The sequence below is a fragment of the Penicillium alfredii genome (genome assembly GCF_028826965.1).
Source record: "Penicillium alfredii strain IBT 34128 chromosome Unknown utg000004l_segment0_segment0, whole genome shotgun sequence".
Classification (NCBI taxonomy): domain Eukaryota; kingdom Fungi; phylum Ascomycota; class Eurotiomycetes; order Eurotiales; family Aspergillaceae; genus Penicillium; species Penicillium alfredii.
The window spans coordinates 2,446,509-2,461,668 of NW_026622701.1; the positions used below are offsets into that span (position 1 = coordinate 2,446,509).

A 15,160-nucleotide genomic window follows, 5' to 3' on the forward strand; every position below is an offset into this window, starting at 1 on the left:
CTTTCGATTCAGCCTCCACCAACTTCTCTGTCTCTTTCATCACCCTCACGAGCATCCAAATCACCACAAATCCTTGACTTGCTGTGGGAAATTATTTAATACAGACCAAAAATGCCTCGTACCAGAAGTTCTGAGCATGCGACGAAAGATGAGGCCAGCACAGAACGCCCCGAAGAGCAAACAGAAACTCAAGACTCATCCGAACAAAATGTGAACGAGAAAGAGAGCGATGCAGCTTCAAAGGCGAGCGAAAGGCAGGCAAGGTTTAAAGCCCTGCAAGCCAGAGCAGTAAGTGGTTCAAGAACCGATTTGGTCCCGTGTCGCATTACTGACTCGGCCATAGAAATCCGGCGCCGAGCGCAACCTGAAAGAGACTGCAGCCGAAACCCAGCGTCTGGCTACGGACCCGGCACTCCTGAATACTCTGTCGCGCAAACATGCATTTGCGTCGCACAACCTCCTCAAAGCGGATACGGAAGCTGCTGGTGAAGATTTTGAGCGCAAACGCGCATGGGACTGGACCGTGGACGAGTCCGAGAAATGGGACAGGCGCTTGGAAAAGAAGCAACGTCACCGGGACGATGTGGCATTCCAGGACTACACTCAGGATGCCCGGAAGGTGTACAAGAGACAGATGAGAGAGCTGCAGCCAAATTTGGAAGGATACGAGAAAGAAAAGATGGCTGCAATCGAAAGGGCTGCGGCCAATGGTGACCTGGAGATCGTGGAGACCAACGACGGAGAGATGATCGCGGTCGACAAAAACGGCAGCTTCTATTCCACTGCAGATACGGTCGGCTTCACGGACAACAAACCAGACCGGGCGGCGGTGGACAGACTGGTGGGCGATCTCCAGAAGGCCGAGGAGGTGCGCCTCAAGAAGCGCAAGGAGCGCCGCGGCGACGAAGAGGCGGACGTGACATACATCAACGAGAAGAACAAGCAGTTCAACCAGAAACTGTCTCGGTTCTACAACAAGGTACGTTTCTTGGTGCTCTCAATTCCGTCGCATGCCCACTGACATTGGTTTAGTACACGACCGAGATCCGGGACAGTTTCGAACGTGGAACCATGATTTAATGCGACTATGAAAACAATATTGTACATGGATTGGATATTTAAGTCACCCAAAGGAACAAGACTTGGGTCATCAGCGAGCGGAAATTCCTGCAGCTGCTGAAAAAACCCCTCGACAAACCGGCCAAACTACAGCATTGTTTTTCTCCAGGCCTTTGTTGCCAACGCTTCAATCTGTTTTGTTCCCACTGCACCCTTGGTGGACTCGTCCTCCAGTGCCTCGACCACTGCTTCACCCACAACATCGACCTTGAGGGGCTTTTCCGCCATAGACCCGAGGAATTGAAGCTTGTTCCCGAGGAGGGTGTTGAACTCGGAGGCCACGAAGCCGCCCAGTGCGATTGGCAGTGTGAATTTCCTGCTGGAGTCGTACATAAATCCCGGGCGCATGAAGATACTTCGCAAATCAGGAAGCGTTGTTGTGATGGTTGCCTCTGCTTCTCTCTTGGTGGTGATATACCGAGCCGGAAGAATTGGTGCCCCTGCAGCGGCGGAAATGTAGACGAAGGTTGGGACATGCTCAGTCGAAGACTCCTGGGCCAGCGCAATAGCTATTTCAAGAATTAATGTGTTAGCTTTCGCCTATGACCATTTTAGCTCTGTCGCATTTGCACGCACCTGAATCTCGGTTCATCAATTCATAAGTCAATTGTCCATCTTTTTCCTTGGGCTCTAGTGCCTCGCCCTCGCTCCTCAAAAGTGGGTTCTGACTCCCCAGCTTGGACGAGCTAAAGGCGCGTTGTAGCCCACTGACAACCGGTTCCCGGCCTTGAACCACGCCCTTGTAGTCGGCCTCGAGCAGGATACCCATGGTATGAACCACAGCAGAGGCACCGTTCAAAAATGGCTTGTAGCTCTCTGGCTTCAGAATATCAGCCCTCGCCCACTCCACCGAGCTTGCCCAGATGGGGCGATCTCGGGACTCGGTGACTGCATCCCACCGCGGCTCGCCGGATCGACTAGAAGAGTTCTAAGCATATTGAACATGTCAAGGGTCTCGGCGAGAAAGGAGTACCTCAATGACGTGACCGACCAGCCCCTGGTTGCTGCTGATTTACAGATTCTAGACCCTAAAACAACAAGTTAGCAACACTGACAATCGCATTCCGTATCAAATGTGGCGTCACAAACCTAAGAACCCACTCCCTCCAGCGACGACTAGTCTTTTGGCAGTCATATTCCCACAGTCAGATAATTGCAGATATTGAAACTGAAAGTCTCTGATTTTGGCCAATGGTGGGTGAAATATAATGGAGCATTGAGCTCGTAAGAGTCCCGCTGGTAGCTCCGATGGCATGCCGTCACTGGGTCACGTGTTCCTCGAATGCCTTTCACGATTATCGCAACCAAATCGCCTCATTCATTGCGCCTCTGCATCACTTCAATCCCCTCGAAAATTACAGAATCAACAAAAGACTCTAAAATATGCCATCTGCTACTGGAAACAAGCGCGTCCGAGTGAGTGAGCCCACCCCCTTGAAAACCACAATGCAACCAAAACTAACCCGCCAAATTCGCAGGGCGTTTCGGTGTTCCGTCCATTCAGTATGTCGACAAGAAATCAGGTGGAAGATATTTAGCTGACAAGCACAGTTTTTGGCAGCGAAGCGCAACTCTTCGACCCCGAGAAAAAGCCGGCCAATGCCCCTGTCGACCACACCCACCAATGGCGCGTGTTTGTCAAGGGCATCAACGGCGAGGACATCTCCTACTGGCTGAAGAAGGTCCAGTTCAAGCTCCACGAAACGTATGCGCAGAACGTACGCACGATCGAGCAGCCTCCATTCGAGGTCGTCGAGACCGGCTGGGGAGAATTCGAGATCCAGATCAAACTCTACTTTGTGCCCGAGTCGAACGAGAAGCCGCAGACGCTGTGGCACAGCCTGAAACTGCATCCGTATGGGCCAGATGCTGAGGGAATGAAGGAGCGCCGCGAGGTGGTGGTTAGCCAGAACTATGAGGAGATCCTTTTCAACGAGCCGGTAGAGCCATTCTACGAAGTCCTCACCGGAGGCTCTGCGGCAGGCCAGTTGGCGAGAGGGAAGGGGAAGAATGCCAAACAGGGCGGGCAGGGCCGAACGGCGCAGATTCCATTGAATGACGGCCCCAAAAATGCGTACAGTCGTACGACCGAGAACAAGGAGCTCGATCGCATGGCCGAGGCGACCAAAACGGTTGAGCAGATGATCAAAGAGGAAAAAGAACGCTTGGTTGCGCGCGAAAAGACCTTGGCTGAGCTTCGTGAAAGTGAGGGTGTTCCTGCTACGACCAAGAAGAGATGATTACTTTCTACCTTCGATCTCGCGAAGGCCCGTTGTGGCATGCCTTCAAAGATCCCGTCGGGATAAACTTGCGAGGGGCACGCGCCCCGATCCATTCCGGATCTGCACCAACTGCCTCTCTGCTAAATGTCCCGGAAGCTGGTCTGCCGGGAGTGGGCTGCATAGCCCCAGGCAGCCGTGGTCCTATTGCCATCTTCCGCCTGTTTCTAGGGGCTATTTCGGTGTCACTATACCATGAGCGAGGCTGCATCGATGGTCTACACTCAGAAGACCCTGATTTCACTGCTGGTGTCCATGGTGACACCTGAGTTTCGACATGACCTGTCAGATTATTCGAATGACTGGCGCGAGACCGCGTGATCCGCTTCCCATGGCCACAGCACCAGTCGCAGCCTTGATGGGTTTGCGTGGTTGGAGGTCGTGAAGTGATAACACCTACCACCGATACACATTTCCCGGCTACAAATATGGAACGGACCATGTGATGCAGTACACTTATTGAGTTATACCTGCAAATGATAGCAAACCATTAAAGGCTGAGCCATTAAATCATTTAATCTCACCACTCTCATAGATATGTCCAACAAGATAATAAAGTAAGTTCTTCACGGCATCAAGGCTTTGTTCAGCCTCGTCAACAGGTAGCAGACTTCGTCGTATCCCGGGTTTGCTTCAGGAAAGGAATCAAGCTCGTCCCCCCGTCCCATAAAGCCCAGTACGATTCATTTCACCCAAGTCCTTGACCTGAGAACTGGCCGTCGTAAGGTTAACCCGATGGGCCTGTGCCGCCTGGTCGAGTTCGACCGGCGCGCGAGTCCTGGACGGCATGATGATGTACCGGGAGACGATCTGGATATGAGTATCACGGAAAGAGCTGAGGGTCAACACGGCTGCGTTGTATGCTTCTTTGGCGGGGGATTCGGCCTGCGAAGACAGAATGTAGGGCCGGATGTTGGATAGAGCAGAGAAGGTTTCGAGGAAGCGTCTGTGAGGAGCGGGCATGTAGTTGCGCATTTCCTGGAACTTATTAGACTAGGAGTTCTGCACACTGAAGAGTAAACCAGAATGCAATAGACTTACCTGGATATATCCCGTCCCCGGTGGTCTGATCTCACCAGTGGCAGAGTGATTGACTCCAAGGAAGATATCAAATGTCTGAATCAAAGAGCTCTGTGCATTGCTGCCTCCACTGTACTGATGCCACTCGCCCTGGCCATCTCCCACATCATAGAACACGCCATATGGCAGCCCCGCCGTGGTCATGTTTTTGCTACCGGCCAAGAAGGGGCGCAGCTGGTGGAAGAACACCGCCGGCGCACATTTTTCATACATCCTCTTGAGAGTGTCATTGAGGTCCTGGAGTCTGTCGGTAAACTGACATAGCAGCGCAGTTAGGCGCGGAATGTCACTGGCCGTGACGGCGGCGATAGCATCAAGCATCAAGGGGACGAGCTTGGCGCCCTTGGCTTCAATGGTGACGGAGATAGCGATGAACCAGTCTTCATCTTTCGTGCCAGTAAACGAGGTGAGGAGGGTCAGGTTGTCTGGGTTGGTGATGTCTGCTTCCGGGTGGGTGGTAGTGAAGTTCCACAAAGTGAGGCCTGCATAGGTGGCGCAGGGAGGCAGTTCGAGGTGGGATGAAACCTCCAGGAAGGGCTTTGAGATGGATGATGGTAGGACCTGTGGATTTATTGCTATGAGATTCTTCTTCTGGTGCGGACGAGCGTCTCTCAATCTGAGTATTGCTCACTCACATCGCGCGGTTTCTCTCCTCCCCAGATATAGGCATGGGTGAGGAACCCGAGGACGACATAAGCCCGACGCCACTCTGCCTCAGTCTGCAGCCATGAGGGAGAAAGAATGGGAAGGTCATTAATCAAGTATCGAATTTGGCCTGTCTGGATGAGACTTGGAAGTCGATACGCCAGAGTCTCCCAGGGTGCATAGTAGGGTTGATTGAGCGCCGGCAGAGGCAGGCCATCGGGAAGGAAACCATGCTCAGATGAAACAGCATACTCATCAAGAGCCACTTCTGGTGATTGTAACATGGTTGATAGTACTAGGAAAAAAGGGGATGGCTTTTGCGCATCCACAATCACAACGTAGGTAGATTCTTTTAGGTCGCAGGCTCGAGGGTAGGGAGGGGCATCACAATTGAATAGGCAGCCTTGGATGGGATTAAAATACTAGATTTCCCCCCCAAGCAGCCATAATAACAGAGAGTATTATAGATGGGGTATACCAATGCGGCTTGCATCGGGCCTAACTTAGTCTCGCATCTATACAACCCGGAACACACCCGGATCGCTATCCGTGTTCCGTGTCCAACGGGACTCGGCCGTTGGTGTCACCGTTGTAGTAGATATATTCCTCAGATCAAGGATTATATTACAAAGATCAATGCTATCCCAAGAAAGTATTCTATAACCAGTAACTATCATTAGTCTATTCTTTCATTATACTGCCTTTTAGTCTTATTTTCTTATTTCAAGTACGAGATACCCACGTAATTTCATTGAGTTATTTCTTTTTACTTCATATTAATATGGCCGAAACCCTTAGCAAATATCTCAAACCATCCTATCAATTCGTCAAAGTCCATTATAATATCAACCATACGCACATCCAAGCGCAGGACGTACGGAGACATCCTCACCACCGGCAACGCAGTCACTGAAGCAGCAGACGTGGGGACGGAACGAGGACCGGAAGACGGAGAACAACATCCGGGTTGAGCTGAAGCGAGCTCCCTCGTCTCCGATTTGGCGTATTTATAAAAAAGCAAGAACGTGCATGGCTTCTTATCTCATCCAGCAGCTGACCTCCCCTCCCCTTCGAACGCAGACTGTTCTTTGTTGCCATCCCGTTGCGTTCCTAGTACCAAAACACACCTTGTGAAGAGGAGCTTCCCACCCAGAAACACAGACAGCATTGCCGCCAAAATGACCGGCGCCAAAACACCCAAGCCCATATTCCCAGCTGAGGCCGCATCCAAGGAGTACGCTGCCTCTCTCGATGCAGCAGACCCTCTTCGGGAGTTCCGGGACAAGTTCATCATTCCTTCCAAGGCCAATCTCGCGACGAAGAAGCTGGCGAAACCAGGTACATGATCTCTCAGCATAACCTCTCTTCTAGTTTTTATCATCTAATTTCTTATCACAGGGCTCTCATCTGAGCCAAGCATCTACCTTTGCGGCAACTCTCTGGGCATCCAGCCCAAGGCTGTTGCGAAGTATATGGAAGCGCAGCTGGACACCTGGTCTTCAATTGGGGTGTGTGGCCACTTCACAGATCTCGAAGATTCTCCAATGAAGCAGTGGCAATTGTTGTCAGAACAGGCAGCCGAGTCCATGTCGAAGATTGTGGGGGCGGCGCCCGCAGAGGTTGCTGCAATGGGCACCTTGACTGGGAATCTTCACCTGTTGCTGGCTAGCTTCTATAGGCCGACTGCGACGAAAAGGAAGATTTTAATGGACTGGAAGGCATTTCCCAGTGATCATGTAAGTCTGATTTCTTTTTTCCTTTGCTGGGGCTACAGTTGTGGACAACCAGCCAAATATGTGCGTCTATTAATCACCGCTATAGTATGCCGTCGAGTCGCACATTGCCTGGCACGGACTGGACTCGAATGAGAACATGGTCCTGATTGGTCCAGACGAAGGCACATACGTAATCTCGACGGAGAAGATTCTGTCCTATATCGACCAGCACGCGGATGAGGCGGCACTCCTCCTTCTCCCGGGTATCCAGTACTATACGGGGCAACTGTTCGATATTCCGCAAATCACCAAGTACGCACAGTCGCACAATCTCACCGTCGGGTGGGACCTGGCGCATGCGTACGGCAACGTCGAGGTGAAGCTGCACGAGTGGAATGTAGACTTTGCCGCTTGGTGCACGTACAAGTACGGCAATGCTGGACCCGGGGCGATGGCCGGTCTCTTTGTGCACGAAAAGCATGGTCAGGTGGATTACAGCGCTGGCGAAGATTCTCCAAAGTTCCGCCACCGGTTGACGGGATGGTATGGGGGCGACCGATCCGTAAGATTCAAGATGGACAATAGTATGTTTCTACCCTACCGTAAACATTGGAACATGTACTCATCCTCGACAGAATTCAAGCCCATCCCCGGAGCCGGGGGCTTTCAGCTCTCAAACCCCTCAGTCATCGACCTCACCACTCTGTGTGCTGCCTTGTCAGTGTTTGATCAGACCTCGATGGCAGAACTGCGCCAGAAGTCGATCAAGCTCACAGCATATCTGGAATACCTGTTGCTGAAGGATGCTACCGACGAGACGCGCCTGTTTGACATCATCACCCCGGCTGACGCCCATGCGCGCGGTGCTCAGTTGAGTCTCTTGCTCAAGCCTGGACTGTTGCACAAGGTCTCGCAGCGGCTGCAGGATGCGGGGATCATTTGCGATAAGAGAGAGCCTGGGGTTGTTCGTGTGGCACCGACGCCACTGTACAACACATTCTCTGAGGTGTGGAAGTTTGTCGAGGAGCTTAAGATTGCTCTGGCTTCGTGACTGGACAACATGCATTGAGTGTAGTGGAGTAGAAGAGGTATTGTATGCATATGAAATAATCTTCCTGCCTACTTAGGTATCATACACATTTAGTCATGAAATAAATATGGTAGATTTGTATGAAATGTAATAAGAGAAAAATCAATATCAATTCAGGCATGATGGCATAACGCATCTCCGCTAGAAATTGCCAATACTCTCCTCCCAATTGACACCACTGCGAAGAAATTCCTGCCCCTGCGAAAAGAAATTCGTCGCAAGAATAGAAAACTCATCATTCGAGAGACTCAATTGCTGTGGCGAGACAATCGAGCTGCCCGAATAAACCTGGGAGCTCGGGAAAGCAGTATTGGTAGAGAATCCATCAGGCCGGAGGCCAGATGGGGCATCTTCCTGGGCATTCAAGCGAGTCGGAGCAGGCAAGGGAGACGTTTGAGACACTTCTCCAGCGGCTGAGGTAGGCCCGGCATAGAGCGAGTTTCCAAACAGACGCCGAGCAGAGTCGGAGTCACTGTTGGACGGATATTCAAGAATTTCCCAGAATCGAGAAAGATCGATGAGGAGGCTCTGGTTTTGTGCGCCTGGGTCGGACTGGTAGGTTGCTGAGACGGCGTCTTCCAGCCGCTGCAGTCGATGTGCCTGTGTGCATTATCCAGAAGATGTTAGTTGATTCATGCCAGTCTGGGAGTTGAAGGAAAGACACATGGAAGGGAAATCCATACCAATCGGGCCATATGGGGCCACCTCTCACCTGTTTGCTGTACGAATCTGACACATTTGGCGAACCTATCTCGTTTTTGCTCCCTGATCGTGGGATTCTCGGTGAAGCTCAGCTGCAGCTCGATGGTTGCCACGACGGCAGCGCAATATCCCAGTAGCGGATCCGATACCAAAAACGATTTCTCTTCGAAGTAGTTGAGGAAATGAAGGATCCAGGTCGTGTGCGAGGAGATCAAGTCGGAAGTATGCTGGAGGAAGATTTCAGGGATCGTGCTTCGGAAATTGCGAAGACTCAGAGAAAGCAGAAGGGGGTGATTCAGGAGGCACAAAATAGTGTGGTACATGAGCTGGTTCAGGAACCATGGGCCCCAGTACTCCCGATTAGCCTGTAGTTCCTCGAGAGACCGCTCACCGAGATTGGCGGGCTTGAAGCGGTGTGTGTAAGGCACGCGTGTCTCGATTTCCATCAGCAAGTTAAGGATTTTGGAGTATTCAGAATGCGGAGACCACGGTGGAACATTGCTGGGTCGGCCATGAAGCCGAACATATCGTGTCGTTCTGGCAAATACCTCGCTCAGCATTATCACGTAGGTGATGATGCCTTGATCCTGAATATCGCTTCTGCGCATCTCTAGAGTGGACGGGCCTGGAGAAAGAAGCCGGGCTGGAAGTGTTGGGCTTGCTGGATAAGGAGGGCCTCCGTCCTGGGGCACATCAAGAAGAGAGAATTCGCCACCATGTAGTCGTTTGAGGAGACAGATGCTCCAAAAACAGCGCCGGCGCTCTTCGCGAGCCATCGCACTCATCGAGGAGCGTGACTCAGAACCAAGGTTCGCGCACTGTGCAAGGTTCATTGCAAGGCTACTGTGGATACTTGAACGATGGGTGCTGCCATCTAGTAGGTAATGTTAGCTCGGCTTTATTACGACACGGGCTGGGAAATAATCACTCGTAAAGTCAACCAAACTCAAAAGACATAGGCATTGCAGTGTCGAGAGCTCTACTGGCCCCTCGGCGATTCTTTTCATGACGAGACCGCGAGCCACTTCTGCGTAGCCATTCACAAGTTCGATGAGTTCATTGATATCGGTATAAGCATCTGAGAACCGCAAGCTTAGAGCCAGCATAGCGTAAATAATCTCAGGCTCACGCATCTGAAGAGTGGCAAGAAATGTGCCCCGATGAAACAGTGGCAGAGGCTGGGAATCACAATAGAGTAGATATAGCTCTGCAATGGGCACGATTTCTTCCCATGGTGGCAAGACAGCGGATGGACCTGATCCAGGTAATATGACTGTAGGCAGGAGAGTCTCCGTCGCCATTGGTGGCTCAGCTCTTGAGCTGCCACTGGACAGCAGGTGAGCAATCAATATCAGCATGGATTGAATGGAGCAGCATACCCAAGCACATCAAGGACTTCTCCCACCTTTCCTTCAAGGCTTCGTAGTCTATCTTCCTGTAAAGTGATACACTAATTAGAAACGCAGTTCTTTAAATGTTGTTGAAAGATTGACAGTACCAGAGCCCGCGAGGTGCTATGATCTGGAACATGGAGAGTTGAGTTGTTCTCGGGAGCAGGTGGCCGACGCCGTTCTTCGGCATACAGACATTTTTGATGCAGTCTGGCACACAGAGTGCAGATCGGCTGCTCTCCAGGGCATTTAGCCTTTTTGCGTCTAGAGAAGCAGTTAACGAGACATCCTTACGAACAGCTGGCTCTGCCAAAACACTGACCTGCAAGGCTCACAGGCCTGACGCACCCGCTTCACCGGACGCTCAGTTAGCGCCGAGTCAGTCTCCTCCATTGTCCGCGGTGGAAGTAGCCGTCATCCAAGCAGATATCAATTTGATTGTCATCCTCAGAGGACCGCTTCCAATGGTCTTGGACGATAAATAAGTTGAGTTGATGTTATAAATTCAGATATTGGCATCGTAATAGAACAAATGGGTCCGTGGATGACAACTATCACTGAAAGGCAAACTGGTCCAGTATTGTAGATGGGTTGCTCTATCCGAGTTGCTCTCCGGTTAAACTGTCTGGGGCGGAAGAAACTGACTAAGCAATACTTGACTGGGTCGCTGGACTCTACCCAGGTGGGACTATAAGAGTCATCCTCAGCAGTTCATGTGTATTTCCTGGATAGTCACGAGAGAAAAAAATTGTGATGACTGGGCCCTAGCTAACTGCAGTTCAAACTGGCTCAACGGGACATCTGGACCTGTATATGGATAGCTTATACCTACCCAAGTGCGGATTCTCAGCACGGGCAATGTTAGAACTATAAGGCATTATGTTCACAGCAAGATATTCAGCCAAACCTGGCTGACAAAGCCTTTGAATGAAGTCCTTCCAAAGATGGTCGGTGGAAAATCCCATCGTCGACTGGACATTACGGTAGCTCAATCTGTCCACGAGTACTTCAATGACAACATCTACATCTGACAGTAGTTCTCCCACGAAGAAGCCTGTGCAGGTTAACGTAAACAAGGCAACGACTCTTGGATTGGCGCTGGGATTGATCTTATATACAGCCCCATAATCCTTGTGCCTGCCAACTCCTCTAGCCCATCACTGGAGTAGAAATACACCGCCAATTGAAAGAAATCCCCAAGCCGTCTATAAAACGGCCAAATCACGTTGGATTCGTCGTTTATTTCTCACCGAACCAGGTCTTGTGGCCCTGTTAAGAAAGTTAGTTCATGAATCTCAAACGACCAGTCAACGATGCTTCAGCTGGCATCGAGCGGGCCATGGATATGGGAAAAAACTGACAAAGAGCATACGGCACATGGCGTAGGTAGTGGCTATATCAAAGTTAGTATTTGGTGGGTGAAGGTCTCTTAATCTCAGATTGGATCCACTCACCAGCACCGAGACCGTAGACGGAGATCAGGTAGGGGTACATGATGTAGCCACTGCGGGAGGTCTGGACAAAAATTGTCATGTCAGATAATTGCCGAGCCTCAATTGAAGGCGGGTCTGGTGTGGGCGGCTGAGACTAACCTTCCACCATTGACGCTTGCCATCGTGGTTCTGGAACAGACGCTGGTAGTAGGGGACACGGTTCTCACGGAACACGAACCTGCCAAAGAAATCAGAGAGATTAGTAGCTATCTTAAAAAAGCACAGTAGCTAGAGGGCTGTCGATGGCAATTGAGTTCCGGAGAGGGCGGGAGGAAATTCGATGGTCGCGCTCCCACCCGGGGGGTGTGTACGAGAGATTGGTGGGCGCAATTTCAAGGGAATCGACTTACCCAGCCATGCGAGGCGCAGTGCGGAACATTTTGGCGGTTGGAAAGAGGAAAGCGAGGGAGCTGGAGGGGAGAGGGCAATGGAGGAGGAAGTCGACGTTGGATCCGGCAGCTGCAGGTGTCGACATCAGGTGACCTTTCAGACGGTGGGCTGAGTAATGCACCCAAAGGGGAAAGCGTCATCGCCGAAAAAGCGCCCATCAAACCGGCCACTTGAAGCAGCTCCTTTACAACTCAATTTGACCCGGAGAAGGATGGTCTACGCCCAGAGTTCTCTCCCTTGGTCTCCACTCCTCAACGACTCATGCGCCCGGCTCTTCTTCGATTGTTGAAGAGGCCGTCCGCCGTCTCGATCCTCGACACCCTCGCGTCAACACCGGTCGGAATCGAGCAATTGGAGTCCAGATATACTTGCATACGATGCCAATCCCACGATACCCACACAACGCTATCCTTAGACGATCCCGAGCACAGCTCGACCGGAACTGAGTCTCGCGTGACCCAGCGCATGAGATCGCCTTTCAGCTTTCCCATCTACGAGATTGAACCACCAAAAGCGCATCGTTCTGCAAAGTCCCATCCTACCGCGCGGAATCCCGGACACAGCGATACAGCTCAAAGCTCCACCAAAGCCCTAAGCCTATCACCAGAGAAACTTGAGTTTGAATCTGACGTCGGTCACTGCGATGATATTGGAACCCGATTAGTAGACCACCCAGCCTCGAGGAATAACTTCGATCTTTGGGCCGAGCTACTTCGTTTTCGCCAACGCCATTACGGGGATCAAGGTACTTTGGATATCTGGGAGGGGCTGACGGTGCGACTGGATGACGTACACCTTCCTACCACAGGGGAACTCGCCGACTTCTTCTGGCGGAGCTTTGTGGACCTGGGCCTGAAACGAGAGCTTTTCCTCAGGGATGTGATGGATTATGCAGACGACCTATGGGAGAGTAAAGGTGTTCGCTGGCCGTGGCTGTACGAGAGTGTTGTGGGCGGACTTCTCGATCGTGGCATGAGGAAGCGGGCCGTTGAATGGCACAAAAGGCTCCAGCACCCCCACTTGACACACGCAAATGATATTTTCCGGGTCCTCCAGTCAGCTATCTGTCCAAAGCATCTTCCAACCAACACTAGCCTCCAGTATCTCATCGATGCCCGGCAACAATCGTTGTCTCCAGGAGCAAAGGCTTTCAAGGATATGTGCTGCACTATTGATGACCACCGCATTTACAATCGTGTGATATCTATCCTGTTGCAGAACCGCTATGGCCATGAAGCGTTGACACTGCACAAATTTCTTGTTGGACGAGGAGACCACCCACAAATTCCTGAGGAGATACAACCTCTGTTGGATTATGCCAAGAAATACGGAACAGAAGAGGAGTTCGAAGAGGTTCAGGCCTATTACGAAAAAAGATTTGAGCCGGAGCCGGAGGAACCTGTTGACCAGGAGAAGTCTGATGCCGACGACTCGGTAGATGAATCAGACCAGGAACCCACCGAAGAAACTCTATTGGAAGAGACGCCTTTCAAGGACGATATCGGGGCCAGGTTGTTTGCTACTCCGGCCCTGAATTTCGAGATGATAGTGGCCGGGCTCAAGATGCTTGGTGTAACCGCACTGGGCCCCCGCATGTTCCGCGAAATGGCCGTCAGAGCCCACGGCGGTCAGGATATCTTGGAGAAACTGAAAGTACTTCAACAATCAGGAATATCTGCCGGGGATTCTGTCTGTTCGCGGTTGGTGCGGAAGCTAGCTGTTCAACACCGCGACATTCTTCTCTCGGACATTCTCAACAGCGATCTCCATCCAGATGTTTTTGAAGACGTGCACATGCAAGAGTCACTTCTGATAGGATACTATATGAGTCGGGATTGGCGCCAGTACAACATGTGCTTGGCGATTCTGACCGAAATTTCGTCCGACACATCGGATCTGGCCAACATCCACTTTCGAAAACACATCACTGCGCGCGAACTCCAAGGAGCGTCTAAAGTTGTGGATGACTTGACCCTTCGTGGCAAGACTCTGACTGAAGAAAGTATAGATTTCATGGCTGAGAAGATTTTCACGCCTCGTGAGGTCGGACATGCTCCCCATCTGGCGGGTAGTTCCGGTATGTCTATCGCCGATGAAGTGATGTTTGTCTTCAGGGTTCTCCAACGACTGGTCCCGGTAGGAGCGTATGTCAGCGCCGAGTTCTGGGCCGAGATTCTCAAACGCTTGGGAATGGGGAATCACTGGGATGAACTCCGGGAATGCTGTCACTGGCTGGTCCTTCAGTATCGCAACATCCCCGAGCAGCGTGGAAAGGCGTGGGACCGCTCGCCATCACGTTCTACCTTGCATCCGCACACGCTGACGGCGACCAACCGCGACGGCCGCATGCTTGATCTTATCTTCACACCTACGATGCAGTGTGCGGTAGTCTCCTGGGGATTCAAGCTGCGCGTGGTCAATGACACCGAATCAACAGCCTGCATTCCTCACCCTGTCACCGGCCACCGGCTTGTTCCCTGGGTGCGCGGGATTCTTCTTCTACGGGAGATGGAGCAGGCCGGCCTTCGTCTCCATGTGCCACAAATCAGACGAGCGACTCGATACCGATTGGTTATGCTATTCGGCGACTATTGCCCTTCCATACGGCCCATCAACCGCATGGTGCGGCGCATGAACCCATACAATCCGTCCCGCGTGGCCGGAGATATTCTTCGGGTTTGGGGTCAACCACCGCTGTTTAGCGAGTCTGAGATTTTGGACTGGGATGGATTGGTGAACCCGTCGCAGTCTCGCAGATCGCTTCATCGCTCCATGAAGGTGCGTACATCTTCTCGACGACATTGAAGGGCGTAATCTGTCATCTGTACATATATTTACTTGGATTGTATAAATACAATGCGATACAATATAATTGATCCACCCGGAGCACAGCCCCTAGAGATGTGTCGAATGAGTGTCAGATGTATGGAGAACCTTAGTAATATATTAAAATCATGTATGGAATTAATCGATTATTAACCGATTCAGGCAAGTAGGCACCATCTGCAGGATCCAATCAGGCCAAATCAGGCAAGATCAGGCAAGGGAGATCCACCTAAGAATAGTTGAGACGGCAACGCGGCCTGGACCCAGCAGTGATCGTCTTAGACATTCCATGTGTCTGTCGTCACCTTTTTGTTTCTTTTCTTTTCTTCTTTTTCTCCTGACTTGGATTCTTCTTTATATTCTGTGTCTCTCCTGGTTTATTATTTGCGGTCTTCTTATCACTTGTTTTATTATCTATTATTTATCTTCT

General features: G+C 51.3%; 8 protein-coding genes across 8 annotated transcripts; 4 read left to right on the plus strand and 4 right to left on the minus strand.

Moving 5' to 3' along the window:
- Positions 1 to 111: 111 nt before the first annotated feature.
- Positions 112 to 1,080, plus strand: NUU61_002570 (pre-mRNA-splicing factor SYF2; the record flags this gene model as incomplete). Its single annotated transcript, XM_056653152.1, has 3 exons — positions 112 to 288; positions 344 to 979; positions 1,033 to 1,080. 3 exons carry the CDS (start codon positions 112 to 114, stop codon positions 1,078 to 1,080), a joined length of 861 nt encoding a protein of 286 aa, XP_056514219.1.
- A 126-nt stretch (positions 1,081 to 1,206) lies between these two features.
- On the minus strand, positions 1,207 to 2,254 carry horA (ubiquinone biosynthesis protein COQ11; the record flags this gene model as incomplete). Its single annotated transcript, XM_056653153.1, has 4 exons — positions 1,207 to 1,628; positions 1,696 to 2,036; positions 2,093 to 2,147; positions 2,209 to 2,254. 4 exons carry the CDS (start codon positions 2,252 to 2,254, stop codon positions 1,207 to 1,209), a joined length of 864 nt encoding a protein of 287 aa, XP_056514220.1.
- A 248-nt stretch (positions 2,255 to 2,502) lies between these two features.
- yaf9 (YEATS domain-containing protein YAF9) lies at positions 2,503 to 3,359 on the plus strand (the record flags this gene model as incomplete). The annotated part of the gene is made up of 3 exons (XM_056653154.1): positions 2,503 to 2,535; positions 2,598 to 2,622; positions 2,671 to 3,359. The coding sequence occupies 3 exons, from the start codon at positions 2,503 to 2,505 to the stop codon at positions 3,357 to 3,359; spliced, it is 747 nt and encodes a 248-aa protein (XP_056514221.1).
- Positions 3,360 to 4,043: 684 nt separating this feature from the next.
- NUU61_002573 (indoleamine 2,3-dioxygenase) lies at positions 4,044 to 5,407 on the minus strand (the record flags this gene model as incomplete). Its single annotated transcript, XM_056653155.1, has 3 exons — positions 4,044 to 4,376; positions 4,440 to 5,069; positions 5,114 to 5,407. The coding sequence occupies 3 exons, from the start codon at positions 5,405 to 5,407 to the stop codon at positions 4,044 to 4,046; spliced, it is 1,257 nt and encodes a 418-aa protein (XP_056514222.1).
- Positions 5,408 to 6,301: 894 nt separating this feature from the next.
- Positions 6,302 to 7,889, plus strand: NUU61_002574 (kynureninase; the record flags this gene model as incomplete). The annotated part of the gene is made up of 4 exons (XM_056653156.1): positions 6,302 to 6,461; positions 6,522 to 6,859; positions 6,945 to 7,422; positions 7,474 to 7,889. 4 exons carry the CDS (start codon positions 6,302 to 6,304, stop codon positions 7,887 to 7,889), a joined length of 1,392 nt encoding a protein of 463 aa, XP_056514223.1.
- Positions 7,890 to 8,069: 180 nt separating this feature from the next.
- On the minus strand, positions 8,070 to 10,414 carry NUU61_002575 (uncharacterized protein; the record flags this gene model as incomplete). The annotated part of the gene is made up of 6 exons (XM_056653157.1): positions 8,070 to 8,528; positions 8,612 to 9,504; positions 9,559 to 9,956; positions 10,010 to 10,080; positions 10,129 to 10,285; positions 10,344 to 10,414. The coding sequence occupies 6 exons, from the start codon at positions 10,412 to 10,414 to the stop codon at positions 8,070 to 8,072; spliced, it is 2,049 nt and encodes a 682-aa protein (XP_056514224.1).
- An 846-nt stretch (positions 10,415 to 11,260) lies between these two features.
- On the minus strand, positions 11,261 to 11,893 carry NUU61_002576 (cytochrome c oxidase subunit 7; the record flags this gene model as incomplete). Its single annotated transcript, XM_056653158.1, has 5 exons — positions 11,261 to 11,290; positions 11,383 to 11,414; positions 11,476 to 11,536; positions 11,614 to 11,692; positions 11,865 to 11,893. 5 exons carry the CDS (start codon positions 11,891 to 11,893, stop codon positions 11,261 to 11,263), a joined length of 231 nt encoding a protein of 76 aa, XP_056514225.1.
- A 272-nt stretch (positions 11,894 to 12,165) lies between these two features.
- Positions 12,166 to 14,709, plus strand: NUU61_002577 (uncharacterized protein; the record flags this gene model as incomplete). Its single annotated transcript, XM_056653159.1, has 1 exon — positions 12,166 to 14,709. The coding sequence occupies one exon, from the start codon at positions 12,166 to 12,168 to the stop codon at positions 14,707 to 14,709; it is 2,544 nt and encodes an 847-aa protein (XP_056514226.1).
- Positions 14,710 to 15,160: the final 451 nt, after the last annotated feature.